General features: G+C 53.7%; 9 protein-coding genes across 11 annotated transcripts; 2 read left to right on the top strand and 7 right to left on the bottom strand.

The window, feature by feature from the left end:
- Window positions 1-186: 186 nt before the first annotated feature.
- Window positions 187-4332, bottom strand: PV07_08436 (uncharacterized protein; the record flags this gene model as incomplete). Its single annotated transcript, XM_016395602.1, has 2 exons — window positions 187-2983; window positions 3041-4332. 2 exons carry the CDS (start codon window positions 4330-4332, stop codon window positions 187-189), a joined length of 4089 nt encoding a protein of 1362 aa, XP_016245458.1.
- Window positions 4333-5592: 1260 nt separating this feature from the next.
- Window positions 5593-7806, bottom strand: PV07_08435 (uncharacterized protein; the record flags this gene model as incomplete). The annotated part of the gene is made up of 8 exons (XM_016395601.1): window positions 7361-7806; window positions 7123-7231; window positions 6920-7071; window positions 6732-6866; window positions 6567-6679; window positions 6047-6512; window positions 5787-5997; window positions 5593-5728 (listed from the first exon to the last, which is right to left on the bottom strand). The coding sequence occupies exons 1-8, from the start codon at window positions 7410-7412 to the stop codon at window positions 5593-5595; spliced, it is 1374 nt and encodes a 457-aa protein (XP_016245457.1). The 5' UTR covers window positions 7413-7806.
- A 473-nt stretch (window positions 7807-8279) lies between these two features.
- PV07_08434 (uncharacterized protein) lies at window positions 8280-10288 on the top strand. Its single transcript, XM_016395600.1, has one exon. The coding sequence runs from the start codon at window positions 8346-8348 to the stop codon at window positions 10008-10010; it is 1665 nt and encodes a 554-aa protein (XP_016245456.1). The 5' UTR covers window positions 8280-8345; the 3' UTR covers window positions 10011-10288.
- Window positions 10062-14415, bottom strand: PV07_08433 (uncharacterized protein). The gene is made up of 2 exons (XM_016395599.1): window positions 10443-14415; window positions 10062-10388 (listed from the first exon to the last, which is right to left on the bottom strand). Exons 1-2 carry the CDS (start codon window positions 14143-14145, stop codon window positions 10282-10284), a joined length of 3810 nt encoding a protein of 1269 aa, XP_016245455.1. The 5' UTR covers window positions 14146-14415; the 3' UTR covers window positions 10062-10281.
- Window positions 14416-14807: 392 nt separating this feature from the next.
- PV07_08432 lies at window positions 14808-18001 on the bottom strand. Of its 2 annotated transcripts, XM_016395597.1 has the most exons (4): window positions 17752-18001; window positions 17476-17620; window positions 17306-17417; window positions 14808-17251 (listed from the first exon to the last, which is right to left on the bottom strand). In XM_016395597.1, exons 1-4 carry the CDS (start codon window positions 17758-17760, stop codon window positions 15277-15279), a joined length of 2241 nt encoding a protein of 746 aa, XP_016245453.1. In that variant the 5' UTR covers window positions 17761-18001; the 3' UTR covers window positions 14808-15276. The 2 variants fall into 2 exon arrangements, with proteins under 2 accessions (XP_016245453.1, XP_016245454.1); XM_016395598.1 differs by having other exon boundaries at window positions 17306-17620.
- A 115-nt stretch (window positions 18002-18116) lies between these two features.
- PV07_08431 lies at window positions 18117-21049 on the bottom strand. 2 transcript variants are annotated; one of them, XM_016395596.1, is made up of 3 exons: window positions 19108-21049; window positions 18705-19011; window positions 18117-18651 (listed from the first exon to the last, which is right to left on the bottom strand). In XM_016395596.1, exons 1-3 carry the CDS (start codon window positions 20426-20428, stop codon window positions 18504-18506), a joined length of 1776 nt encoding a protein of 591 aa, XP_016245452.1. In that variant the 5' UTR covers window positions 20429-21049; the 3' UTR covers window positions 18117-18503. The 2 variants fall into 2 exon arrangements, with proteins under 2 accessions (XP_016245452.1, XP_016245451.1); XM_016395595.1 differs by having other exon boundaries at window positions 18705-21049.
- A 640-nt stretch (window positions 21050-21689) lies between these two features.
- On the top strand, window positions 21690-23847 carry PV07_08430 (uncharacterized protein). The gene is made up of 2 exons (XM_016395594.1): window positions 21690-22963; window positions 23023-23847. The coding sequence occupies exons 1-2, from the start codon at window positions 22168-22170 to the stop codon at window positions 23106-23108; spliced, it is 882 nt and encodes a 293-aa protein (XP_016245450.1). The 5' UTR covers window positions 21690-22167; the 3' UTR covers window positions 23109-23847.
- Window positions 23292-24445, bottom strand: PV07_08429 (uncharacterized protein). The gene has a single exon (XM_016395593.1). It carries the CDS (start codon window positions 24322-24324, stop codon window positions 23812-23814), a length of 513 nt encoding a protein of 170 aa, XP_016245449.1. The 5' UTR covers window positions 24325-24445; the 3' UTR covers window positions 23292-23811.
- Window positions 24446-25126: 681 nt separating this feature from the next.
- Window positions 25127-26254, bottom strand: PV07_08428 (uncharacterized protein; the record flags this gene model as incomplete). The annotated part of the gene is made up of 2 exons (XM_016395592.1): window positions 25127-26145; window positions 26194-26254. 2 exons carry the CDS (start codon window positions 26252-26254, stop codon window positions 25127-25129), a joined length of 1080 nt encoding a protein of 359 aa, XP_016245448.1.
- Between the last annotated feature and the right edge of the window lie 1303 nt (window positions 26255-27557).

The raw sequence follows: 27557 nt of genomic DNA, 5'->3' as shown, positions 1-27557 counted from the left end.
AAGTTCAAAAAATCCATACCCTTGACCACCACCCAAGATCGCCTCGCCCAGCACAGCACAGAAAAAAACAATTGTAGCTACTAACCCCCTTCGCCCGTGCCCAACCAACCACCCACCAAGCCAAACCACGCCGCAGGGCGAAGAAATGCGACGACAGCGTTGCCCTCACAAAGCCGCGTCTCAATCTCAATTCCCCGGCCCCTTGACCGGGATCTTCTTGACCCACACCTTGAACGTCTCCTCGACCCGCCTCTGCGCTGCACCGTTGCCGTTGCTCTTGTCGGCCTCGACGCGCTCAAAGCTCTCTTCGCGCGCGAACAGGCCCCAACTCCCCAGCGTCTCGAGGTACTCCTCCATCGACTCGTCCTCGAGCCGTCGGTAGCCCTCGTTCCGCCAGCCGGGCAGGAAAGTGTTGTGCCACGCGAGGTACACGTCCTTGGCGTGCCGGTTTGCCAGGATCGGCGTCGTGAAGAGCTCCACGTCGTCGTGTGGGATGGATGTCGTCACCGGCGCCGCGGCGGCTGCGGCGGCGGCGGCGGCCTTGGCTATGTCCTCTGCAGACTCTTCAAACAGGTCGTCGAGCCCGTCGCTTTCGGCGGTCGCGGTCGCGGTCGCAGTCTTGATCTCTTCAACAGCGCTGTCCATGATTGGAGTGGTTGTCTTTTCCCAGCGGACCGCAAACGTCGCGGCTTGTTTCACGGCTCGCTGGCGCTTTGCAGCACGGAACACTTTCTTTTTTAGGTCCACCAGATCTCGCTCGATCCATACCCGCGCCTCGATCGTGGCATCTTCGCCAACAACAAGGTGCTGCTCTATCAGCTCGTAGTGCAGCTTCGTGTTCACGTTCACTTGGCTCGGTTCGATGTCTTTCTCCGACCTGGCATAGCCGTTAATACCCTCGATGATCTCTAGGACTTTCTTCTGCGCCTGTTTGGCGTTGTATGTCTTCATGAAGTAGTAGTGGTCGGCGTCCTTGTAAATCTCAACACCTACGAAGACGCCCCAGACGGTGTACCTGAAAACCTGCCGATCTTCGTCTTCTTCTTCTTCGTCGTCGTCTTCTTCGTCTTCGTCAGAATTGTTCTCATGCATCGTCTCGGACTCACTGTCTGACTCGCCTGCTGTCGCGCGATCAATAACCGTAGAGTCTGTCGCTGCCTCCAACTGCTGCTGTTTCCTGAGCTGCATCTGTCGTAAAAGCTCGGGATCGAAACCTTGGCTCTGTGTTGGCTGGCTCTTTTTAAGGCGCATCTGCTTGAGCAGTTCGGGATCAACCTTTTGCTGGCTAGTTGCTGGTATATGCATGCCTGTGTCTCTCTGGCACCCATCTTCGATATCCTGCTCATTCCACATATTTGATCCCTGAAAAGTTTGGCTGTCCGCTACGCGGGATGTCCTCGGCATCGATGTGGCGTTCTGTCCGGCTCCAAAGACAAATTCAGCGCCATCGTCTTCTTCACTTTCATCGTCGTCATCGTGTTGAGTCGCGCGCTCAAGCTCTGCTTCGATCTCGGCAACTCGGCTTTGGAGATCCGCTACTTCTTCCTGTTCGGCCGTCTCAAAGAGCTTCAGTTGAGCCCTAAGCTTTTCGATAAGCTTCTCTTGGAGTTCGGATTGCGACTGTCGGTTCTCGATTGTCTTCGCCTTACTCTTGGGCCGCTTCTTCTGGGCAACCTTTGTCTCGTGCTCTGCAAATCGGACTTGTTTGTTCCTGCCCTTCTCTTCCGTGCGCTCTTTCGGCCATTCATTTCTCCTGGTTTCTTTCGGCCGAGCGACATGCCGCTTGGATTTGCGTTCACTCCGTAGCACACCCCAACGGTCGATTTCCTCTTGGACTTTGGGCGTTTCATCGTTTATAAAGTCGATATGCTTTCGGCTGAAGGTCCGTCTCATTTCGGTCATGATCGCAACGTCGCTAGGCTCTTTTTCGTTCTCTGCTGCCTTTTGCACGCGTCTTCGGATGTTGTCGCGGATGTCTTGTACTCGTGTCCTTCGCATCTTGCCCGGCTTTCCCTGCTCAATCACGAGAGCAATAAACTTCCCAATGTCGTAAAGCTCATTTGTCTCTATCTGCATGGTTCTCTCGGTTATTTCACGGTCTGCAAAGCAGCGTAACTGTGCGAATGTCCAGAACACACTCCCAAGAGCGTCCAAGTCTCTCTTTCTTTCCTTTGCGATCTCGTGCTGGACAACCACTTCTTTCTGTTCTTCTGAGAATTGGTCAAAGTTTTTGGGAAGGGTCAAGCCTCTATTGGAACCGGGCACAATGGACGATGATAGACGTGCGAACCTTTCCTGACTCGGCTGAGATTCTGTGTCTCGAGACTCTGTATGTGATGCACCGCGTTTTGCTGCTAGCGTCTCGAGGCCGAAAAGAGGTCGATCAAGGTGGTTCGATTCTGACATTTGTCCCCTAGCAACTTCCCGTTTAGCTGCAAGCATCTCCAGCCCCGAAAGAGGTCGATCCAGGGAATTCGAACCGTCATTCTGTTTGATTGCAGCTTCTCGCTTCGCTGCGAGCATCTCAAGACCAGACAGGGGCCGGGTGGATGGACTGTTGTTGGCCTCATTCTCAGCACTAGCACTGACTTGTGCCTTCGGCTGTTCCATGGCGGATCCCAAGTAGCTCGCGCGATCATTGGATTCCTCACGAAGATGATTGCGTCGAGCTCTAGGGTTAATCTCGTCATCCCTGGGGAACTTATTGTCTTGGGGAGGGTTGCTCACCCTTCCCCTAGCCGCATGCCCAGTCAAAACAGCTTTTTGGGCCTCACGCAAGCGCTCCTCCTTTTCTTGTAGACTCAGCTCCTCAGATATCGAGCCAAGATCATGACTCTCTCTTGACTGCGAGGTCTGTGATCCAATGTCTTCAATTTGGGGGTTACGGTCACCACCCAAATGTCGGCTTTGCGTCCGAAATTGCTCAGCGGCTGCACGCGAAGCGGGATTTTGCGCCGTGGGTCTCTTTACGTGCCGATCTATCCTGTTGTCGCTCTTGGTTAGCTTGTACCCTGCCTTGAACTGCTTGCTTTTGACCTACTTCGCTTTGTCGCGTACCTCTGTCTGGGTGGGATTTGAGTTCTTTGTGACATGCTCTTGTGCAATGTCCAAGAGGTCCTCCATACACTGTGACTGACCGTCATCGTCAGAAAACAGGTCGTTTCTTGAGCTGTTATCCCCCTCAGTGTCTGATACTGTCTTACTTTGTTCCGACATCGAGCCGCTTTCAATAGTCGGTAGAAGTCCGCGGCGCCGCAAGGCATTCTCTCGGAGCTGTCTGCTCCGCTCGACGCCGGCCTCTTGATAGATGTGCATGTATTCACGAGCCAGTTGCATGAGTTGCTCCTCTTCGTCCAATTCTGCCTTGGATGTTGTTGCAGATGATTTAGATGTTATCGGTTTGTGTCCGTGGAATCTCGATAACAGATTGCTAAGGCGTTCTTGTTGTTCTTCTGGACTTTCCCCATCACCAGAATTTGCCGGACTGACCACGTTCGACCAATATCCCTCGTCTTCATGGTCAGAGTCTTGGTAGAGACATGACCCAGGATGAGGGTCTGGACGCAACCAACCTTCGTCGTCAGAGAGAGGGAAGCCATGGGGGAACGGATTGACGAATCCAAACTTTTCCTGATTGTACGTCTCAGTGTAGGGCCGGGGTGCCATGGGTTGGCTCTGGAGGTAGTCGCTCATGCCACCGAACTTCTCGAATTTCTGATTAGCAATTTCGATAGCCCGTTTCGTCGGGACGAGACGCCGTTTCTTCCTTGGCTCTGGCGAGGAAGACAAGGAGCGTTTATTCAGAGACTTTTTGAGGTTGGCTCGTGGAGGATCTAGATCAATTGGAGAAAGAAATGAACCAGCCTTTTCATGATGTGACGGAGCGGCTGCCTCGTATATGGCCAAGGCTTCATTGATTTCTGCCAATGAAGGCTTTATGTCCAGATCAGAGAAGCTGATATTCGTACAGGTATCTGACGGCGGGGAGGGAGGACAACCCGAGTTTTCGATCTCAACAGACTCATAGATCTCGTCCGAGTTATCGACGGCCCGCCAGTTGGTGATCTGGAAAGCTTGTGATCTGACTGTCTCCCGGCTTTCCACTGGAGGCAGACGCTTGGGCGGGATTGAAGCCTTGGATGAAATGTCACCTGGTGAGAAGGAAGTCATACCGTTTTGGCTGCGGCTTGATGAAATAGCGGCCGTCTGGCTCGACTCTCGATCTGTTGGGACTGTAGAGGTTTGCAGATGGAGAGGTCTGATGGTGATGTTTGGAAATTGCTCGGCGAATAAAGGGATGTCGGGATTGATCGTTGAGTTGCTAGCGCCCATTGTTATAAGGTCTTAACCGCGACTCGGGTTGTGGCGGAAAGCGTTCTGCAGAGATCCTGGCAAAGTGAAGAAAGGAGCGACTGAGCGGGCAAGTCCCAAGCAGAATGTGATCGAGACAGAGATAAGTCAAGTTGGTGGCGAGGTAGGATTGAGGGTGTGCGGAATACGAGAGGAGTGGGAAATTCTCTTGCTTGCTTTGAAGTTGAATGCGAAGTTTGGTACCGGAGATGAGACCAAAGTCGTGACAGAAGCTTCCAAGAGTAGTTGAGATAACAGAAGAGCTCCACACCAAAGATCTGATGCCGCGTGAGGCAGGATAAGCAAATGGGGCATGACAAGAGTTGGAGACACAGGGGAATAATAGAGAGTGACTGAAATGTGAAAAGGTGAGGCAAATCAGTAGCTGTCACGCCGATCTGAGTAGACAAATCTATCTCAAACCTGTTCACAGTACTGGGAAACAATGAACAGGAAAGTAACAGAAAAAAGTTGTCTGCGAGGGATCCGAAGTGTTTAGTGAAAAAGCAGTCTCTTGTATCGGAGGACTCATCCTTCCAAGGCAAGAGAAGAAAAGAAGAAACTGCCAAGCCGACCATGTGAAAGATCTGACGAGTCCATCACCGGCCAGAGACGGATAGTCGCGTGCATCTGCGAGCTGGACTTTTGAGGTCGTTGGGTGGACTTTTGGGGAGGGAAGATCGCAGCTGTAGACCTGACTGAATGAGGGCGAGGCAGAAGAATGTGTTTCTCGTGTCTCTGAATGGACTCAATGGCAGACAAACAAATCAAGAGCCCGGCCTTCCAGAAACAACGCGGTTTGGGTGTGTCAAAGTCGACACATGATTAATTTCCGCTTCGTGTGGTGGCGCGGACGCCACTGACGCCCCTTCTTGCGCCGCGCACATGGCCGCCGCGCCGCCCAGGGGTCAAGAACGACGGATGGTATTCCAATGATTCAAGGATTGACTGTTCCCATTCATGATATCAACGGCATGGGATATTCAAGAGGTTTACAAAGATGGACTGAGGTTGAGATTGAAATGCCAAGACATGGAATTAGCGCGAGGCTGACGGTCCAGGGGACAAAGCGGCACCACGACACAACTAGCCGGACAGATGCGACACTCGAGATTCCAGAAGCAAGTGGGATATTAGACTTGCTCTTGAAACTTCAAGCGCAACGAGGGATTCTTTGCCGGATTCTTTCAAAGTCCATAGCTGCCTCCTCAGCACATTATCCCGGGATAGAGTCACCCTCATTCATGGTTCATACACTATGTCGGAACCAACGCAGCGGTTGCAGACAAACAGGCTGTTAGGATCCCTGGCCATTTTGATCTTTAGCAAGCGGTCATAGTTAGACCCCCAGAATACTCTCTGCCAGTTAGGCTCGAAACTATGGGTAGATTAGCCACCGCGAACGCATGGTGAGGCACATGGCGTATCAAGCTTACGGATTGGCTTCATTCGCATACGTCCCTGCGTCCGGCCCAGCAATCGCAGTCCACCTTTTGCTCATCTCAACAAGCTGGAGCTTCTTCTGGTGCTTTTCGGCTTCGGGTGCATCGTTTTCCCAGTTTGTGCCAAAGCTCATTACCGCTCGGCCATCCCGCCACGAAGGGTGGACGGAAGTGTTGTCTCGCATTGTCGAGTTGACATGTCCAACTGGGGAACGGTATTAGCAAGTGCCACTTGTCAAATGAGTGAGACTGACTGAAGTTGAACGACGGATAGTGCTCCGGACCGAACTCTAACATCATGTCGATGATTTCACCTGCCTTGTTGAACGCCATGTCTGGAGTAAGGAGTCGGGATGAATCCATGACGTTCAAAGCGATGTTTGGATCCTGAAGAAATGCGTTGCAATAGTCTATCCAGCGAGGAAAAGTGAAGTTGAACATGGCAAAGCTTGATCCGTTGATATGCCCCAGTCGTTGAAAGGCGGCAGAGCCTTGTGATAATTCTGCTTCGGTACCTCCAGGTCGGATGAACAGGCCAGAAAAGCCATTGCTGAGGTACGCGTAGCCCGTATATCCGGCGTCCGTCATGTTCACTAAAGCACCTAGAGATCCTTCTAACACCGGACGGAGGCTTGAGTTGGTTGTAGCATTAATCTGTATCGCGGCGACCTGAATATGGGTTGGTTCAGGGTGAGTCCGATAGGTCACCGAGGTTATGACCTATTTCAAGTCAGCTTGAGTGAGCGCTATGCCTTTTATCCGATGTATACGAACACCCCATGCGCTTCCTCCTCCGCCGCGCAAGGCGTAGAAGTAGTCTGGGTCAGTATGCTGATTGACTGTCACTAGCTTTCCTTGCGCGTTGACCAGCTTGACCTCCAAGACGTCTGTCACTGTTCGTCAGTGCTGTGCAATGTTCGATGGGGTCGCATGGCCTACTGTCAACCCCCAAGCCATAGAGGTTCGACCAGGCTGAGTGACCGCCCCCAGTCAACCATCCTCCGGCAGCCCCGACTGTTCTTGCGTGACCACCAACGACGATAACACGCTGTTCAGAAGCAGCGCGATACACATCTAGGATCGTTAGTTTGCAAAAACACCAACCAATAGCCGCAAAACGTATATACCTAGCCACTGCTCCCCTGCTTGCAGTGTGACAGCCGGCACACCTTGACTCCCCGCAGGCGCTCCCTCGACAACGAAATTCTCTGTCCATTGTCTTCCTTTCAGATTGTGAGTCCAGATGGAGAAAGATCCTCGGCCGCTCGATCGACCGAGACTGTGCAGGAGATTAGACATCAGGAGATTTGTTCTCGAGGCAGACGCTTACTGATCATGGCCAGTGTTCTTCACCACAAGGTAGAGGTGCTTTTCATTGGCAAATTTGACCGCAGCCTGGATGTCTGTCGCTGATTTTGCTGTCACAGAATAATGTGGAACTATTGTCGAGGTCAGCAGCAGTTCTTGAGACCTGAGCGTTGGCTTCAGCCCGTATTACCAAGGCCTGGCTGGCAGGGTGCAATCCTTGACGAATTAATGAAGCACTGTTGGTTCCCCAGCTCCCATACAATCGCAGTATATGCTCCAGACTGGTTGGTTCTCCAGAAACTGTTGTCCCATTCCTGCTTTGCCTGGCTGCACCCATCACTGTCAAAGTGTTCTCCGTGGCAAACAGCAGCAGAGGGAAAGGTCCGCACTAGACGGCCTGAAATACTGCTGTTGAAGGCTTGCCATATTTTTTCATCAGGCCAACAAGGGTCTCCGTATCTGCAACGTGGACGGCATGCATGCCCAGAAGTCCAACAGATATACGGAAGAAGGAGAAGTAGGATGTTTTTGAACATTTCGGCAAGCATACAAATGGTACCAGGTCGAATCTAGTCATACGTTGGGAGACGAGACTGGGAGAAAAGGAGTAAAGTTATATACTTCCACATACCTCCTTTTGGCGATACTCTCGATCTGGGAATGGTTACAACCCACATCGAGATGCGAATACGAGCACCTCCATTATGAAGTCTCCCCCGGGGGGGGGGGGGGGCGGACAGGAGCAAGTTGAATACCCACATAGACCGCATGGGTTGCATATCCCCAGGTATCATTTTCAAATGCAGTATCTTTCGTATTCAAGAAAATGCCAATATGATGATCGCCGTCGAGATTCCCAGTTGCCTGGAGTCAGCCTTGCCAGCCAAGTGTATGACGTGATGTCGGCCATGGCACCAAGACCCTCGGATACGAATACGACGAGATAGGAACTTCCAGAACAGTTCAAGAGGAAGCCAAGCGATACTGGGCCTGCTCGGCTAATGAGGAGGTATTGCAAACAGGCCGAAGAAAGCAGTGAGTCGTGGGAGGAAAAGAGAACGAGTCCAAGGCGAAAGGCACTGCAAAAGTGAAGCTTGCCGAAAAGGGTTTAGCTTTTCCCTTCAGATACGACGCGCCGCCATTCGACGCGTTCGTCCGCCTCGAGCCTCGAGCCTCAGGCCTCAAGCAAGTATTCATTCGTGACACCCATCCAAGCCCGCCCCAGATACTCAGGGCCCTTGCGCTATGGCGCCCGCACAATTCGAGCCGCAGCCGCTCACAACGCCCCTCAACGACGAGGCCCTCAGGGCCCTCAGCGAGCTGCAACAGCAGCGGGACCGCGAAAAGAAGGCCCGAGAACACCTGAAAAAGGCGGCCGAAATCCTGACCGACATCACGGGAGAACTCAATGACCGGGCCTACCTCCGCAGGGCCAGACATTTGAAAGAGAAGGCTCGGCGCAGGGAAGCGAAGGGCACTGAGGATGCAGCGGAAGAGAACGAAGACCCCGCAGTTGCTGAGGCGGATGCGAGATACGAGGAGTTCCAGCAGAAGGTCGAAGCTTTGACAAAGAGGATGGACTCGAGCATTCGCGGCGTAATCGACGACGTGGCCTGGCTGACCGAGTATCCCGCAACGCTGAAGGCGGTGGTGGAGAAGGCGCAGGAAACAACGGAGGAGCAGCGGAGGGATTTCGAGACGAGAAGTCCGACGAGAAGAGCGAGGCAGAAAAGACGCGTCGTGGACGACGATGACAACGGCGATGGGGATGACGAGCAAAACCAGAACCAAGAGGAGGATGAAGACGATACAGAAGCCGGACCGTCATCCCGCCTCAGACATCAAACAACGATGCTCCCGACGATTCACCCGGCCGACACCCCCCACGTCCACCTCTCCACAGCGCTGACGCAGCAATCGCGAACATGGACGTCCAAGACCCTCACCGAGAGGTACGCGCGCAACAACGACTACAGGGGGTGGTACCGCGTGCTCTACGACGCCAAAAACCCCGGGGAATCCGCGCCGCCCATGCCCGACGAGAGCCTATGGTTCGCCGCCGAGGAAGGACGGCTCAGTTTTTCGTCCAGCCAACGACGCCGCCTGCACCGCCATCACGCACGGCGAGAAGACTCCAACGCCGAGACTAGCATGACCGAAGCAGGCTCGGCGTCCCCGTCCCCATCGTCTACCTCTGACAACGAGCTCGAAATCGCCGCCGAGAAAACCCGGCTCAAGTGCCCGATCACACTGCTCCCCTACGTCGACCCGGTGACCTCGAAGAACTGCAACCACAGCTACGAGCGCGAAGCCATCCTCTCGATGCTGGGCACCTCGAGCAGCTTCGCGCCCTTCACGCCGACCCAGCTGGAGGAGCTCAGCCAGCTGGGCGACAAGCAGCGCTCGAGGCGCGAGCGCGAGATGCGCATCAAACAAGTCAAGTGCCCCGAGTGCAATGTGCCGCTCGTGGAGGAGGATCTGGTCGAGAACCCGGCCCTGAGGAGACGCGTCGCGAGACTGCTCGCCAAGGAGAGGCGGGACAACATCGCCACGAGCGACGTGGAAGGCGACAGCGATGACGGCGCGGACGGGGCCCACGACGGCAGCATCGTCAGAGGCACGCAGAGACAGCCCGTCGGTCTCGGCTCGAGCAGTCCCCTCCCTCCCTCGAGCGTGCGCAAGACCGCCAAGCAGATCAAAGCGGAGCGCGTGTCCGGGATGAGTGTGGGTGTGGGAGTCGGTGTGGACGTGGACGTGATCCCCCAGACGCAGCTGGCAGACGACCGCCGTGCAGCCAGCGCGCAGCGGAACCAGAGTAGCCAGGCTTCTGGCGCCAGGCCACCTCATCAACGCCGAGAGAGGGGGCGAGGCATGCAGATCCTGGACCTGAGTGGTGATGACGATAAGTAAACGAGCTTGGCTTCCACTTGTACCGAGCACTTGTTAGAGATAACATGTGTGATCTGCTTTGGGAGTGGTACATGGAGGACGTTAAAGACGTGACCTGTTACGAAAAGATCCCCGGAGAGACCATTGACCCGCATGAGATGTACTTAGGGCAAAGTCCTGCAATGCTTACAACGCTCTGTACTCATAAAGGGACATGCGTAAAGTGATTGGCCAGTCCAACGAATGCATTTTCTATCAGAGGCTGTGCTGGCTGTCTTCTATCCAACTCTTGTTATTCGTCCTCTGAATCATAGTAATCGTCGTCCGGCAGCAGACTCCGGTATCGTCGACTAGCGAGATCCTCTTCCAGCCCGCCCTCGCTCTCGGGATCAATGTACCCTGTCAATAGATGTCAGCTCAATTCTCTTTGATCTCACGACGAGAGAGACCTACCATCACCGCCCAAGAAACTCAAAGCCACAGGCAAAAACACCAGCGCATGGCTACTTGCAAGTATCACCAGCGCCAGCCAAATGCGGAAGTAGTAGACCTCGAAGATTTTGCTCCTGGTGAATGCCAACACAACGACGCCCACGAACTTTGTAATGGTGATGCCGCTGAAGACGCTCCCGCCCACGTTGACCAATGCCGCCCAGGCCCGGATGTCTCGGGCTCGGAACTTGTGCCTTGCCCGCTCCATAATCGATTTGCTGGGGAACATGAATGCTCTGGCGATGTGTGCACAAAACTCCACGCCAATGCCCACACAGATAACCAAGTTCACCAGCGACACGGCATTGAGAGAAACGCCAGCACATGCCATGACACCGATAATGTCCACCACGATCATGACGACTGTTGCTGCCACAACAACTCCTGTCAAAAGGGATCCCAACAACAGCGAAGAAATGACAAAGATGATCGCAACGGCCACACACAGAAGTGTGGCAGTCAGGCGAATGATGCTGCTATACTGATCGAAGAAAATATAATGTTTGCTGTAAGGGAACACGTCGATATTGTGGCGTGCAGAAATATCGTCTGAGATTCGCCTGGCTGCGGCGTAGGAGTTGATGAGGTCGTCTTGACTCTGTAGCGGTGTATGGAACGTTCGGAAATGACTTGCCGGAATATCGGTATGGTCCTTGTCGACGACCACGGCGTTTGAGTAGGCGGCCTGTCCTCCGTTGGGACATTCCTCATCAGTAGGGGCATGAATCCACTTCTGAGCATAATAGACGAACTCTTCCCCTTCAGGCATGCCGGAGAGAGTGATGTTCCATTTATCTTCGCCGAAGCAAGTCCCGCCGTTTTCGTTCGTACAACAGTCTGATATGGGGTTGAGCCAGTAGAAAAAGTCATCGATCCAGCTGGCAGTGGCAGAGTTGATATAGCTGACATTCGGACGTTTTGACTCCTGCTCCAGAATGTACGCCAGTGAGTACTCGTCGCAGGTGGTGAATCTGCCGCAGAGTTCCTGTTGATGCTCCCTCGCCGTCACGTTGAGGTGTCGGGTGACAAAATATACGGGTGGCCCAGATCCGAAATAGTCGTACAAGTCGTTGAAATACTGGATCATGTAGGAATCCTCAGGAAGCGCGATACGCTGGTCGAGTCCAAGTTGCACCCGCGGAATGAGCGCCACCCCAGCTGCGAAAAGGGTGACGAAGAAGGCAACGACAAACGTTTTGACCTTCTTGTCTAACAAACTTGGTGCATAGACCTTGCGGATGAACCGTTGCAACCAGCCTTCCTCGTCGCTGCCAAAGAAATGGCCACCAGGCATACCCGTCGAGTTGGCTCCCCTGACTGTCACACACGGGAAACAATCTGCCCGCAGACTTTCGACCCGTCTTTGATTGAGCGCTAATACGGACACAAACATGGTGATTTGCAATACGGCGTTGATGAATACAGCGCCTGCGGCGTACGCTGCGAAGTTCTTGACTGCAGGCATTCCCACAAACGCGCCCATGGCGAACGCAATCGTCTCGGTTGACGCAGACAGCAGAATGCTGGGCCCCATCCTCCCCAGGGCTTTTGCAACACGCACATCGATTTCTTCGTCCGGATGGCTGACGTTGACACGTTCAAACTCGTGCACAATCAGAAAGATATTGTCTACACCAACGGCAAGAACCAAGAATGGAATGACTTCGGCAATGATCAGCGTAACTTTTACTCCGGCCGCAGAAAAGAGGCCGACCGAGCCAGAGACTGACATCAGCACTATCAGAATGCCCGCGACGCCCAGAGTGAATTTCGACTGCACGAGAACATTTGCGGGGTTACTGAGAAACGATCTCAATGACAGAGTTGTCGAGCCCAGGGAGAGCGAGGCGTATATGAACATGACGACGTAGCTGATGGCCACAATTTTGGCATCGGTGTTGGTCGACTTATTGAGCTCCTCCTCGAGACTGATCTCGGTGTTGAAGGAGAGCCGCAGGCCGCGTGCTTTGGCGGATTCTTGGTAGATGAGCAACTCATGTTTGAGAGCCCGCTCCCATTCTTCAGCCCTAGCCTCTCCCTCTGTGCCGGGTTGATCATTATTCACCACCCACGTGGTGATCAGGGCTTTTGCATCGGCGACGTCATCAATGCTCGCATAGCCACCAAGAACTCGTCCCGGCTGGAGAGGATCCATGAATTCCGGTAGGCAAAGCTGGTCACCAGGATGAGCTGCACAACGCTCAATTTGGGTCTTCCAGTCATCCGTCAAGCCGGCGCCGAACCACCCGCTGACGGACTGGACCACACAGGCGGAGCTTGTTGGCTTGAAACAGATATCGTCCAGCTTGATGCCGTTCTCAGGTGACATCATGCGTGAAATGCGTTCTTCGATGTCGAACCACCAGTCGAGATTTTGGTAGCTCAGGACTGAGCTGTCAGGAGACGAGTCGTTGACGAGGAACGCTTGCTCGGTCCTGTAGAAGGGGCCAAAGTTCTTGTCGAAGAAGGCCTTCTCCTGCGCAGCATCCGAGCTCGGGCTGACCCATAAACGGACCGGATCCCTCTCGACCTCAAATCTGAGCCACCCCAGACTGAGGAGTCCAATCACGACAATGTTTGTACCAATGGTCAAGGCAGGGTAACGAGCGCAAAATCCGCCCAGCGCATGGAACGCTCGGTCCAGTATCTGATTGAGATAATAGTTTCTCTGCGGCCGGTCGAGGACCCCTGCATTGTTGACCAGTTCTCCCTCATCTTCGTCGTCGCTCGGTGCGGAATCCTGTAGCAGTTGGAGCCTCTCACTCTTCCACTTTTTGTGTCTTTGATAGGCCACATGCCCGGAAATAGCCGCAACGAGAAGCAACAGGCAGATCGAGTAGATGATGATGACAGCGAAAGAGAGACAGGGAAGCTTTCCGACATGGCAATAATCAACTGAACTGACCGGCTCCAAAGTTGGGCAAACCTCCGGGCAGTCGACACAGCTGCATCGAAATTTGGGGTTGGTATCGTTACAGGCGTAGACACGAGGGTCAGAGGCTTCCATGCCCTGGCTGTCTCCAGACCGAGGCTCCTCGAGAAAGTTGATCTGGAACGGGCTACCCAGTAACTTCTTGTCGCCCAAAAACTTGAGAAACTCGGTGTAGTTGGTGGCGCCGCCTCCGATGAAACTCATCGCCTTGCCACCACTTGCGCCATTCTTGACCTCTTTACAGCTGTCATAAAACCCGCTCTGGTAATCTTTTGACCATAAGTTATCCAGCTCCGTGACCACATCCTTGCCATTGGAAGCTTTACCGATGTCGGTGACATTGACGAACAATGACTGATCGGGAGAACAGGTGAAGGTGCAGAAGATGTTGAAGAAATTCTCCTTGCAAGCGGGACATGATGCGATTATCCTTTCGGCCAGTTTCAGGTTCTTTTGGAGAGCATCCACTTGATCCTCGTCGCAACAGACGTCGGTATCTTGCCATTTCACTCCGCAGAGACCGACCAGCTTCTCGCGCACCACGTCGGAAGGAGCCGCGGCCTTTCCATTGTCAGGACAAGGTAAATCAGAGCCGAAAAACCCTTGTTTCCCACAGTGGCCACGGATGGCGCATCGGCCTGCTTCATGAAGGGGCGTAGGGGGCGAGCCCAAGACAAGCGGGACAGAGGAGGAGGCAGCAAGAGCTGCGAGGGCAGCAGAAGGAAAGCGCATCGAGCTTGCTTTCGGTATGAGGATTGGGTGGGAGGATTGAGGACTCGTCGGTTGTCGTCGGTTAGAATTGTGGCTGGGAATCGCAGACTAAGTCATCCTGGAGAGGAGAAGGAAGATGGCGAAGGTCAAGGCACACGGACGAGGACGATGCGATCTGGCGAAGAGGAAATTGAAGGAGAAGCAGAAGACTCAAGGAGGAGAGTACGACTGTAGAGAAGATGCAGGTCGTTTGTTTTGCAAAATGCCTAAGCAGGTAAAGGGCAACCCGACTGATACTCGGTGACAACTTGCCGCAGCCTGCGATGACGAGCCAATTCCGCTCCTCCCACGTCACCACTTTTTGTTGCCTCCCTGTGCGACTCCCGCTCCCTCTTCTCCATCTCACACGACGGCATGAAGGTCCCCATCCACCATCATCCGCTCCCTATCGACTGCATCTGCCATCTGCTATTTGCCTGCCGCCAGCCAACGAATTGGCTCCCACCCCCGTGCCGCCCTCCATCCGCACCAAGTCCCCATGGGACATCAAGGGCCACACGGACTTTCCCACTCCTACAGTAGACCGTCGAACTATGAGGACGATCCTCTAAAACTTCCCAGGCATAGTCTCAGGCACCAGGAACGTACATTGTAGCCATGGCGAGTCCTGGCACCGACGCCTGGGAACATCTCGATAGAAACACACACGACTGCAGTCAAGAGAATGAATAGAGCGCAACAACCTCATCAACTGGCATTGGGTATCTGTGCACTGCCATCTCCCTTCGAACCCTTTGAGCTCTCTCCTCTCGCACACCCCATACCATCCGCCTTCACAACTCCTTTCCTGTTTTCTTTTTTGGTTTCTAGCAAGGCTAAAATACATATGTTGGAAGAGAAAGAAGCGCTCAGAAACCCCGGAAGCTCCCCCTATCCTTCCCAGGTATCAAGTGCCAACCGGGGCCTCAGCCTCAAGAATTGATCTGTTCAAACTCCAGCTCAAGCAGTTCCCTCGACATCCCATCCTTTGGCGCCGAGCCCATAATGCACATTGTTCTTTCCCTGTCGCTGTAAAAAGGGATCGACTGTGAAGAATTTCTTTCACCTGCCGGAGAAATTCACCGACTGCTCTTCGAACACGAAAAAATCACTTCAGCTCTCGCCCGCAGTGGCAGCTGGCTTCACCTCACTGGGCTTTGAATCTGCGGGTTTGCTGTCGGATGCTCCATCGGTAGGCTTGTTCTGGTAAGTGCCTCTTCCACCGCCTCGACCACCCCGTCCACCTCGATCGTCTCCACGACCACGCCCACGTCCGCGGAATCCGCCTCGGCCTCGACCGCCTTCGCTGTCACTTGCTCCTCCGCTCTGGTACCCTCCGCGCGTTGGAGCATTGGCCGATCCAGCCGCACCCCGGTTACTGGGTTGCCACGTCCCAACTCCGCCCTGGCTGTGGTTATCACGTTGATGAAGACCTGGGACTCGGTCCGTGCGCTCCTCGAACCATGTGAACTTTGGGACTTTCCCGGAGGAATTCTTGTGGTTTTGCGCCTCGCCTTGCACTTTGGCCAAAGCAGCCTCGGCAACTTCGTGTGACTCGAACTGCACCTTCCAGTTGGGGAATTTGCCCATCCTGCTAATGACCTTAATTTTTTCGCGGTCCTCGTCACCAAAACAGTCTCGGATATGCTGTTCGCTGTCGGCCTGGGACACATAAAGGGCGCTTGGGGGTCTGCGTTCGGCAGGAGGCGTTGCAGCCTTGGCTTTTGCGGCTTCGCCTTCACTGAGCTTGTCTCCACTCGTGCCGTTGGTGGCTGTAATGGCAGAGGTTGTTGGAACCCCAGAAGATGATGGTTGAGGTGTCAATGGCTTGGCTTGGGCAACAGGGGGAGCTGGAGACCCTGCTGTAGGGGGAGTTCCCGTTTTGGCAGCAGACGTTGGTGCAGGCTGAGGCTGACCGGGTCTGGTCTGTTGCTGATGTTGTGGTGGTGGTGGTTGCTGTAGAGGCTTCTGTTGCTGTGGGAATGGCTGTGCCGGCGCAGAGAAGGCAGGAGTGCGATTCTGAGTCGGACCAGCTGAAGCAGGGGCGGGAGGCGCGGGACCCGAGATCACGGATCCTGGACCTGTCGGCGGTTGTTGAGGAACCGTCCCAGGGAGTGTGGGTTTTCCACGATGAGCAAAGTTGAAGCCCTGGGCCCGCATTTCCGTACCGATACGACCACCTTCAATTTCCAAAACAAGGTAGCCGAATGCAGCGTCTGCGAGGTTGAAGTTCCACATGTTCTTGAAAGCACTTTCGTCCACCTGGCCTGCCCCAGGTCCACCGCCCACAGGCCCGCCAAAAGGATTGCCTCCATTAGCAGTGCTAGGCATCTTCTCGACAATTTCCAGTGCACTGTGAAGAAGAGCCTTGTGATTGGTATTGTTTTCGATCGCCTGCTCCACGTCCATCTTGACTGTCTCCCACACATCCTGGAAGGATGCTTTGGACGCCGCCAACTTTCCGCGGTAGTGGTCGAGCGATGGATTGACGGAAAACTCATTGTAAGAGCTGCCATATCGGAAATGTAGACCTGCCGAAATGGAGAAATCGGCCTTCAGAGTAACGGAGAGTTGGTTGAGGATGCCGTCTCTGGCAGGTGACGCGTGTGTCAGAAAGATCCGGGTTTCCGAGGGATCGTAAACGCGGTTCGCAGTGTCGATTAGGGCGCCAATCTGAAGTAACGTTGTCCACATCGTGCCTTGACCGCCTGCAATATATGTCTTGCCTTCTCCGTTGTCAAACAGTTTGTGGATAACAACTGCGCCACCGAGACCGAGGAGTCTCAGTTTTACTCCGCCAATATCAAGTAATCTTGAATTAACCTCGTCGATAATGTGCAGATTGTCCACCTTGTACTCGCCCGACCGAAACCGTTCCAAAACTCTCACATCTTCACAAGCTCCCCATACCGTGTAAACGGGCACATCCAGGGTGATTTGCTTGTTGAGCAGGAGTGGTAATTCTGAAAGGGGTAGTTGGTCCGGTGCGAACATTTGCTTGATCGGCCGCTGAGGCTGAGGCTGAGCGATTTGGCGCTTGACATTTTCACTGAGGAGTGGAGAATATTGAGCAACATGTTTCAGTGTCCTAAAGTTGGTGTAAGCCATCGTGCTCAGATGCCGGACCTGGAGTGTTCCTTACTTCTCAGCTATTCTCTCCAGAGAGGTATTGTCATAGAACCCGAAGTCGCCGGTGTGTAAAATATAGTCGGCCTTCGCAGTCTTTGCTAATTCATTCAGAGATCGGAGATTTCCTAGAGTTTTTTGCATCAGACCTGCTTTGTGGCGGCCGGTGAAGCACGGCGGACTGACCTCTGACATCTGCAATACAAAGAACTCGAATAGGACCGGACTGAATGATACGGCCGTTGTTTGGCAGGAGCGCCTGAGCCCCAGGAGTCGGCCCTGAGGCTGTACCGTTCGGGAGGTATCCTGGATTTGGGAACTGAGGTCGTGGCTGTTTACAGAGTTGGATCAGCGGAAGTGCTACGGGGGTCATGATTCCGGGCGCCATGATCGCGCAAGTGGAGAGGTGAGGGAAGAAGTTCAAGTCTGGCGTCTGATAAAACAGAGGAATGGGGGACTCACTGAAGCCATGAGGAAATGGCAAGCTGGAGGGCGCGGGACAAGGTAGTGGTTGCAAATAAGGCCGCAGGCAAAGTGAAGCGTGCGCCGAGTCGAGAGGTTAGGAAGACCGGAGGTGAAAATAAGTATTAGATACCTGTCTGGGCTGTGACGGGATCAGGGCGCGTTCAACTCAGAGATGTTGGAGAGTAAGACGAGAAGAACAATGGTCGAAAGGCGATGGAGAATGGGTAGAGGCTCGACTGTTCAGACTCTTCAGGTCGTCGGGATAAATTCATGGGCGAAACCCCAGGAAAGCAAAATACAAGCGGCGAGAGCTGCGCTTGCCTGTCTGGGACTAGCCTCTTGGCACTCCGCCCCTTTTACTTGCGATGCATTTTTCACCAGACCACCTGGGCAAGTTCACAGTATGGAGTCCTTTGTACCAGAGGTAGGTGGTGACATTGTTGCTGCTGCTACATCTTCCGCACAGCTGGTGCGGAAGGCTTGTGAATGAAGGGTCCCCGCCAACATCACAATAAGATGACGGGCAGACGTTGTTACATGTAAATGAGTCAAACCTTGACCTCAACAACCACAACTCCAAATCGCATCATCTCCTTGATATCTTCATAGCACACATGCGGGCCAGGTATATCCCAAAGTCATCCATTTTTTGATGGTATAATATACCCTCCTGCAATCCATCCAGAATAAGCCCGACCGATCGTACCTGAGTACATCCCAAGACCTTATGTCGAGCACTTTTATCGTGTCTAGACAGCGCCCAAGATCTTGTCGACGTCCTTCTTGTCGACAACGGCGCCGCCTTCGGAGCATTTGGCCTTTGCTCGGAGCTCACTACACAGGTTATCGATATCAATCTCGCCATTTCGGAATTTCTCCATCGACTGCAGTCGATCCCTGTGACTCATGTTAGCATCTTTGACTCAAATCTAAAGGGGGGAGTCACCAACCAAATCTTATTGCAGGTCATGGGCTTCTCATTGTCGGGGACAACTTCCTCATTCTTGGCCTCTTCAACCTGCTTTAGAAGGTCTGTCTTTGGCGCCGGTTCTGGCGCCACGTCGTTGTAGTTGTGGAGAGGGCTGCCTAGATCCGGAAGTGGATAGGCGTCGTTAAAGAATGCACCAAAATCTTGGGACAGGATATTGTCTTGTGTCTCGCGATAATCGCCGAACAAAATCGGGTCAAAGGAGTTGTTGTTTTGTTGAGCGAGCCAGTTGATACCGTTGACGTCGAAGCCAGGGTCGTTAACGTAGCCTAACGGATTTTCGTTAGACATTTTCAAGATTGGAGGCATTGGATCCTCCGCACAGCCACAGGCCAGCTGGAGTTGATCGCAGAGATAGTCCTTACCACCAAATGGAGCCTGATGTTCTTCACTGATAGGATTGAGATTGTACTCCGTAAGCTTGTTCGCGGGAGAGTTCAAGCTTGGCTCAGGAGACGTGCCAATAGAGGATATGGCATTATGCGATTCGGTGGATGAACTCGGGGAGTCAGAGTTGGAAATACTCGAATTCGAGTACAGGCCGGGCATGTTACTCAAGACTCCGTTGTCGAGGCTGCCGCGGTTACTCTGAGTGGCGGCATTGTAGGCAGAGACGGCAGATTTTGGGAAGTAACCTCCCAAACTGGCGTGGCGGCTGGCTTCAAGAATGGATGGGCTAAACAGCCCAGACAAGCTGTCAACACTTCCATGCTGATCTTGTTGCTGGTTCTGAGGCTGGGGAGAGGCAGTAAATGTGTTGCCAATTGGCGACTGGCTCATAGATCCATATCTTGTGGGTTGATTCTGCGAAGACGAGGTGGAACGTCGGCTGGCAGCATTTTGGGTGCTTGGGGTCGCACCAGGAGTGGGAACAGAAGGGGATCTGCCAACGCTGCTGCCCTGTGGCTTCTGCATATTTGAATTGCCAAACAACTTTGTGGCAGGCATTGGTGGGAGATCACCAAACTTCGGAAACTCGAACTGGAAGTCGTTGCCATTGGGATTGCGATTTTGGTTGGGTGCGACTGGCTGCGATCTATTCAAGCCATTACTGCTGATCCACGAGAGGCGTTTGCGGTATTCTTTCAACTCGACTTGCAAGCGCTCCACCTGGGCGCGGAGGAGGCCATTTTCATGATTGGCTGACTCTGAGGCCTTTTCTAGGTCTTCCACTTTGGTTTCCAGATCCTTGAGGTGCTTCTCTTTGCGTTCCCTAAAGGCTCGCTGCGCAGCCCGATTCTGGGCCTTGCGCTTTGAGGTAGGCTCCGAAGTCAATGGTTTCCTCCCAGGCTTTTTGGCAGTCTTGTCCTCGCCTTCTCTTCTTTTACCCCCTCCTTCGTCGTCGTCTTCTTTTCCGTCGACGCTCTTTCGCTTATCATGTAGATCGGCGGATGCCGAATCTCCAGGTATGTCACCGATCATGCGACTGTTCTCGTCGAAGTCGAATGACTCATCCCCGAAGTCGGCATCGGGATCGAAGTCTAGAAACGGGCTATCATCACTGAACTCGAGGTTTCCCGACCCAGGAGCGCTAGACATGTTTGGCGTAAAGTTGAAGTTCTGTGGAGTATTCCTTTGGGTAGTCGACGTCGATTGTTTAGGCGAGTGGTTCGCATTCAATGCTGCCATAAGAAGCTCTTGTTGCTCTAGGGACAGGTAAAGGCCGTCTGTGGAAGGTCGCGACATGGATTTGGTGAAAGTCGCTGGATCTCTGGAAGGACGATTTGTTCGAGTCCCTGAACGCCAGGCCAAGGTCGTGAGCACGGCGGCGGAGACAAGATCAATTGCAAAAGGTACCAGACGTTGCCCCTTTCTACTGCGTCAATAGGCAGTATCGAGAGGCGGCTCCAATGTCGCAGCTTGCATACAAAAGGTATGGAGGAGGAGGAAAATGGACGGAGGGATGAAAGCAGGGTGGGATGGAGGGTAAAGGTCGCGGGAGCGAATAATAGGCGGGGCGGCGACTGCACGAGGGCGTGCGCCTCCCAAAGAAAAGTAAGTTTGACTCGGTAGAAAGCCCTCAATGATGGCAACGGCGGATGTTGATATGAGAAGGCCCTTAGAACACTTTGAAACGGACAAATGGGATGCAAGTGGCTAGGGGAAGGGGAAAGGCGAGATGCGAAAGGAAAAGGAAGGGAAAGGAAGGGGATTGTGAGTTGCGATGAGATCAATCCGGAGTGCTGGGTGGTAGAAGAGAGGAAGTTTGTGTGGAATGTAAGGCGCAGACCCCGTAGCGTCCAGGTCTGCAGTGGTTAGAGGGACGCAAGTGAGCGAGGAACCCTGCCAAGGCGCCCCGACACCACCTATAGGGTCTCCCTTCAGGTACCCCCCCTTAATGATGCTCTTTACCCGGAAGCCCCCAAACCGCTAAATTCTTCTCGCTAACTGCCTCTGGACGGTGTAGACTGCCTAGCTAGAGGTGGCATCCCGGGGGGTGTGCATGCCTGGATCCCGCCCAAGGAATGCCATGATATCGAGTGTCCCATTGACTGTGGTATACCGATACGGGTATGTATTCCCCTCTTGGATTGCCTCCTTGCCTCTCCACCATAGCCTCGCGCACAGAGCCGTCTTCTTCATCATCTCTCGGTCGTGGATGGAGGAAAACCACGCGTTGAGTCAGGGAGTCAGATGTGGCGAATGGTCGGGAGATGCCAGCAGGAATAGGCAAAGCAGACAGCGTGTGAGTGGTCCTCAAGTTGATTTCTAAGCGGCAAAGAGTCGCGACCGATCCATGCCCATCCACGGCGGTCCATACCAATACCGATTCGAACCATGTCGGCGAATCAGCGACCCTGCCTGCTCACTGCCACTCTACCACAAGCAGCCCTCCCAGCCGTCATCCAGCCAGTCCACCAATTGTCGCAGCGCCTCGAGCGCAAATTTACTTCGTCGGGATACGAGTTCAATGGGTCCGGCGCGGTACCTTTTGCGCCATCATATTGTCGCATTCGCTGGGCCAGTTTAAGTTCTCACTCTGGTGTCTGGTGGTGTTTTCTTCAGATCGACGTCATCATCCCAACCTATCCGTGGTCTCCGTGGGTAGTCACCTGAGGCTGTGGGAGACGGGCACTTTGGCAGGGGACTTGACGTGTTTGGACTTTCGACTGGATTGAAAGAGCCGCGGCATAACGACTAAAAGGGCATCCTCTTGAGGGGTGGATTTGGCTCAGACTGGGTTCGAGAAGACAGATTGAATGCCAGGTCCAACGTTCCCGCCTGCGCAGGTAAAAAAGGCTTGGCGAATCGCGGGCGGTGCTCCTCATCTCCTGCCGTTATCAAACTGCAAATGCTTCATGAAATCCATTCCAACCACCCTCTAACTGATTGTCTTTCTCTTGAGTGCCTCTAGCCTACAGTCTCAAACTTTTTGTCTCTCCTTCGTATCCCCATTGTACACCGTCGTCTAGAGACCCTCGACCATGAGCAGTGCGGAAGTTGCTGCTCTCGAAGGCGAAGTGAAGGAATACAAACTACAACTGGAAACGGTCCAGCTGAGTCTGCAGAATGACCCGGATAACAGCGAATTGCAGAGTCTCAGACAAGAACTTGAAGAAGTCATTTCCCTTACCGAATCTGCCATTGCAGAACTAAAGCCTCCATCAGCACCCGCTCCGCCTGCGCAGCCTGCGACGCCGCCAGTGAAAGAAAAATGGTCTAAAGAGAACCACCCTGCGTACCAGGCGGGTTACCGAAAGCCAGAGGTCGAGTCGGAAGAAACAAGCAGTCCCACGGCTTTCGCTGTCAACGACACGGTCTCGGCCAGATGGAAATCCGGCGATGGTGGATACTATACAGCGCGCATCACATCCATCACAGGCTCATCCAGTGACCCAGTCTACCTCGTAACATTCAAAAACTACGGCAATACAGAAACACTCAAAGCGAAGGACATCAAGCCGTTGACCAATGAAGCCAGGAAGCGCAAGGCTGATGGAATGTCAGGATCATCCACCCCAGTCTCTCCGCCATCGAATCCGAATGTCATCTCGGCTGCCGCCAGCGTCGATCCCGCTCTCGCGCAACAGGCCCGCCGTGAACCAAGCAAAGTCAGCGACGGGCCCATTCGACCAGCGAAGATACCTCGCAAAGTCAAGGCAAACAAGGAGCTGGAAGCCGGTAAATCAAAATGGCAAGATTTTGCGGCCAAGAGCAAGGCTGGGAAGATGACCAAGAAGGATAGCATGTTCCGCACAGGCGAAAGTGTTAAAGCTAGAGGTAAGTGCTCTGGTTCTTCCCTGCTTAGGTGAGAAGAAACCCTACTGACTTGTGTCTAGTGGGCTTTACCGGCAGTGGCCATGAGATGCGCAAAGATCCTGCGAGAACACGACACATTTACCAGCAAGGGACCCAAGATGAATGAAGATGACTTTGGGAGGCCATCTTGAATCTGTCTTTGCCCAGTATCTATCTTGCTTGCTTTCAGCGTTCATGGGTTTTATGAGGCAAACGCTGACGGGAAGGCAAATTGCAGATTCAGCCATCACCTCCACGGGCGATGTACGGGACGGGCCTGGCGTAGATTTATCACGAGACAAGTATCTTCCTTGTTGGTATTATGACAGTCTCTGACCTATGGATTTCTCCTTTGCAGGATAGCAACTCGGCATTGACGCTGAGTTCTACTGATGACTGCCACAGCTAACGGAATTGTCACATACCGTCAGCTGTCCTTGATTCTCACCGAGATTGCGCATCCTGCATAAATACCCATTACATTAGCCATGCTAGGCGTCGCGGGAATCCAGAATTGGCCTTTCTCGTGTGCTGGGGCATTATATCGCACTCTGCCATGCACTGTTCTTGAGGGATGCTTTGGTAAACGCAAGCCTAGCTGCTGGTTCTCGCTTCATGAGCCAGAGGTTCATGTTAGCTTGCATATGGTTTTCCAAAGGCCGCGCCCTCTTCGTATCTGCAGGCCCGTTCTCTTGCGCAGGAGATGTTTGCTGCCTACAGGTTCACGGGCTGTGCATATCATGTCTTATGTTTGAGGCACAGTCGGTCCGGTCGTCCAGCATATGCGCTCCTGATCTGAGTAGATGTGGGCGTAAACAGTATCCTCTTGTTCATAATCCACCCTGAATTCTAAAGCTGCTCACGACCAACACAAGCATATTGATCACTCCCCACAGCAACGGCGTCCAAGTACTCATCCCAAAATAACCCGCATTGTAAACCGCCCCCAACACCAGTCCCACCAAGCTGCCGGCCAGCAACGCCTCGCTTGCCCCGATGACAATGTATACGATGGGCACGATCCAGGTCCAACCCAGCGTCTCGCCGATCGGATTGTCCCCCAGCAACTTCCTGTTCTTCGCACTGAGTGCCCGGCCCTGCGGCGAGTTGAGGTACTTGCGGCGCTGGTCGGCCGACGCAAACTGCATGAGTACGGCCCAGGTGGCGACGCACCCGTGCGCGGCGACCATGGTGATGAGCGTCCAGTACAGCGTGTACAGGTAGATGTCGGAGAGGAAGTAGAGGTACTGCGGCTCGCCCGGGTTGGCGTGGACGGGCCAGTACAGGGCTGGGAACTCGGGGGTCTCGTAGGAGAGAGGGACGCCGCCGCCGTAGGTGGTCATTTTTTTTTTCGTGTCGAGGGGTGAGTGGATGAGAGGCAGGATCCTAGGTTGTCTCAAGGAGCCCCCCGTCGTGTGAAAAATTCATGGTCGCGGCCACATGGTGGTGGTGGTGGTGGTGGTGGTGGTGTTAAGTGTTGATTCAAAGAGATGTGGATTGACGGTTGACAATGTTCTGGTCTGCATTACGGACCGACGTTGATCCGAATATGCGAGACATGATTGGCTCGCTTCGACTCCGGCCTTCCCCACGTTTTGCTCCGCTCAACTCAAGGCTGCAAAAAGACAACGACATTTACAGAGTACTTCCACCAACAACTTGAAAACCGGGGGGAAAGAACCCGGCGAGTCGCAAACATGGTAGGCTCACGCAAAGAAAGAGGAAGCCAGCTCTCTCCAAGGAACAGCTCACGGAGCAGACTTTCTTTTGCATGTAGGTACTGATGGAAAGCATGGGTCGGCATTCATTACCCATCCCTCCAACCGTTTGATGGGTGCCATGTCATTTTTCCTTTTTTTCCCCCTTGCTAAACAGCCCACAGAACAACAGACAGCTATGTAGACAGCTGTGAATTGGGTTATTACATTTGATTCCTCGTCATCGCTGCGATCATCTTCATTACCATATGATAGGCGTAGTGGGAAGATTCATACGATGATCGCTGAAGAAGATGGCATTCGCAAGTCGGATACCTCCGAGCGGCATGCTTAGCAGACACACCTCTCGAATACTGAGAAGAGCAGGGCTAACACGACAGTCCATGGGTCAGAACACCTTTCCTCGAAGGACCCAACCGGCCTCTGCCTAGTCTGCTTGTTCGCCCAAGGCCCACGGCGCTTGGATTTGGACTTCCATCGACCTCGTCTCCCCTGTGACCTTGTGCTCTTTTTCCTGCGAACGATACCATAGTCCGAACTGTTTGCCGTGGGTACGATCGACGTGTGCGAAAGCAGCTTGCCGAGCCTTGTCCGAGAACTCGCAAGTTGCACAATGCAACGGCAACCAGTAGGGGCAGATGAAGTTGGTGCTGAGAAATTCCTCCGCCCGATGGCGCAGGAAGGCCAGAATCTCTCTCAGCACACGATACTCTGCACGATAGGACCCTTGACGAACACCAATCATGCTGGTCAGTTCCCGGACGTAATCTCGCTTGAAGGACGGGTGGCACATCATGAAAAGCCAGAGCAGCACGGGCCACAGGACGAACTGGGTTTTGTCGGCGGCGACTCGGAAAACGCGCCTGCACCTCTTGCGGTCGGCCACAATCTCGCCCAACACCTGCTCCAGCGCGGTTTTGTGGGCCACGGGCACAGACTCTTGTTGCGCAACCGTGTACATGGTGTTCGGGTTGATCTGACTTCGAGAGACCAAGGTCGATATGGCTTCAGCCAGCTCCGTCTCCTGGCTGAATTGGTAGATGCTCGGGACTATGAGCTCTCGACCTCCATAGAGAGCTTGGAGGAACGGGTGGACTTCTAACAGCCCGTACCATTCGATCACACATTCGATGAAGGGCCACAAGACCGACGCACGAAGGGGCTCAGGCTGCTTTTCCAGCTCTGCGCGGAAGCGTCGTACTTGATCGGTACGGCTTTGCTCCAAAGGAAGCGTGCCTCCCTGGGATATTTCGTTGAAAAGGTGATAGCCGGCCAGGTTCAGGAATCTCCCACGGTCAAAGATGCACAATTTCCTCGGCAGCTTCTCCACCTTTGACAGAAGCTGTACCAGGGGCTGGGCTGAGCCGGGCAGGGAGCGTGTGGTGCACCCAGCCAACAGGGTCCACGCACGCTCATGTTGAATCCGACGCGTCTTCCACACATTATCTTGTAAACGATCAGTACAGGGGGGACCTTACTGTGGAATTAGCTTACAATTTAGCTTTGCGGACGCGAGGGCTGTGTTCTCCTCGATTTCGGGAATGAAGACGTCCATTCTAGCGCGCATCTCTGGATGTTGATACGCAGTCTTCGGTCGCTGGAGCTGAGCTGCAGACTGTCGTGGTTTTACCGGTCTCTCTGGAAGTGGCGGCGGGTCTACGGTCAGAGGTGCCGAGATGAGTCTGGCTCCTGCCCTGCGGAGTGATGTCGTTCTGGCGGAGGGGCTATTCACACGACTTGTCGAACAGGGTGTTTGAGGAGCTTGCGAGCTCTCCGCCCGTCTTGTCCCTTCAAAGGCGTATCTTTGTTGGGATACGGACACTTTAGAACACAGCGCGGGGGGGTTGGACGGCGTGTGTGTATCGTGCAATTCTTCTGCAAAAATGTATATAGGTAAATAGGGTCCCGAAACCTCTGTGGGCGCACAACCTTCTGATGACGGTGGAAATGGCTGGGACGCAACCGCTCGACTTCCAGTCAGTTCCAAGCCTCCTTGGGCCACTGATAAATATATAGGCTGGATTGGAGTCTCTGCAGAACCGGCGGGTGCTTGACCTAGAGGCTGAGGCACCGTTGCACCGCGTTGGAATAAGATCGCCTCTTTGAAGGTGTCTCCCCAGTCTGCCGAATCGCGTCCTAGGTGTGATGTATTTTTTAGATCTGCTATGCTTTCTTCTGTAGGAGCATATGTGTGGGATTGAGAGCCTGGGATTGTTGTATAGTTGTGCGGGCTGGAGGTTACTCTCTTTGCAATGAGCTTGTCTTCCCACTGATCTAGGACGAGTCGTGAATGTTGTGATCTTTCCGAGCCAGCGAAACGTCCTTGGTCGTGGGTTTTCGGGGTTCTTGCAAAGACCCCGTGTCCATTTCCACCTGCGATATCCCTTGTCTGTTGGCTGTAGCGCAGATGGGAGTACATCGGAGTGTTCTGAGTTTTGCACCCTGATGCGATAGAAGCTAAGCGAGAGGGCAGGCCGTCTGCTTGTTTAAGAACAAAGACAAGACTCTTACACCCCTTAGAATTCGTTCTCCAGACGACGGAAGGGGGTTAACAGCATCGTCAGCATCGTCAAGAAGTGAAAGAGGATGGGGTTCTACTGGCCGACAGCCAGGCCTAGGCTTGCTGGCTGAACACCGCCCTGGTCGCCGTCTCCTTTCAAGCCGTATCCAGCCGTATCCAGCCGTGTCTAGGATTCACGAACTCATGGGAGGGCTGTCGTAGAGCCCTAATTTCCGGAGCCAACAGCAATTCGCTGCGGACTTGCGTACACGACATGAAGGTGGTCGATTGAAGCAGCTGGTCCAATGGGCGCTCGCGAATGCCAACCCTCTGCAGACGTGGTTCCTGATACTTCCGG

This window comes from Cladophialophora immunda (genome assembly GCF_000835495.1).
Source record: "Cladophialophora immunda strain CBS 83496 unplaced genomic scaffold supercont1.5, whole genome shotgun sequence".
Lineage (NCBI taxonomy): Eukaryota > Fungi > Ascomycota > Eurotiomycetes > Chaetothyriales > Herpotrichiellaceae > Cladophialophora > Cladophialophora immunda.
The sequence above is the reverse complement of the archived record's forward strand: the minus strand, read 5'-3'. Positions and strand labels throughout refer to the sequence as shown.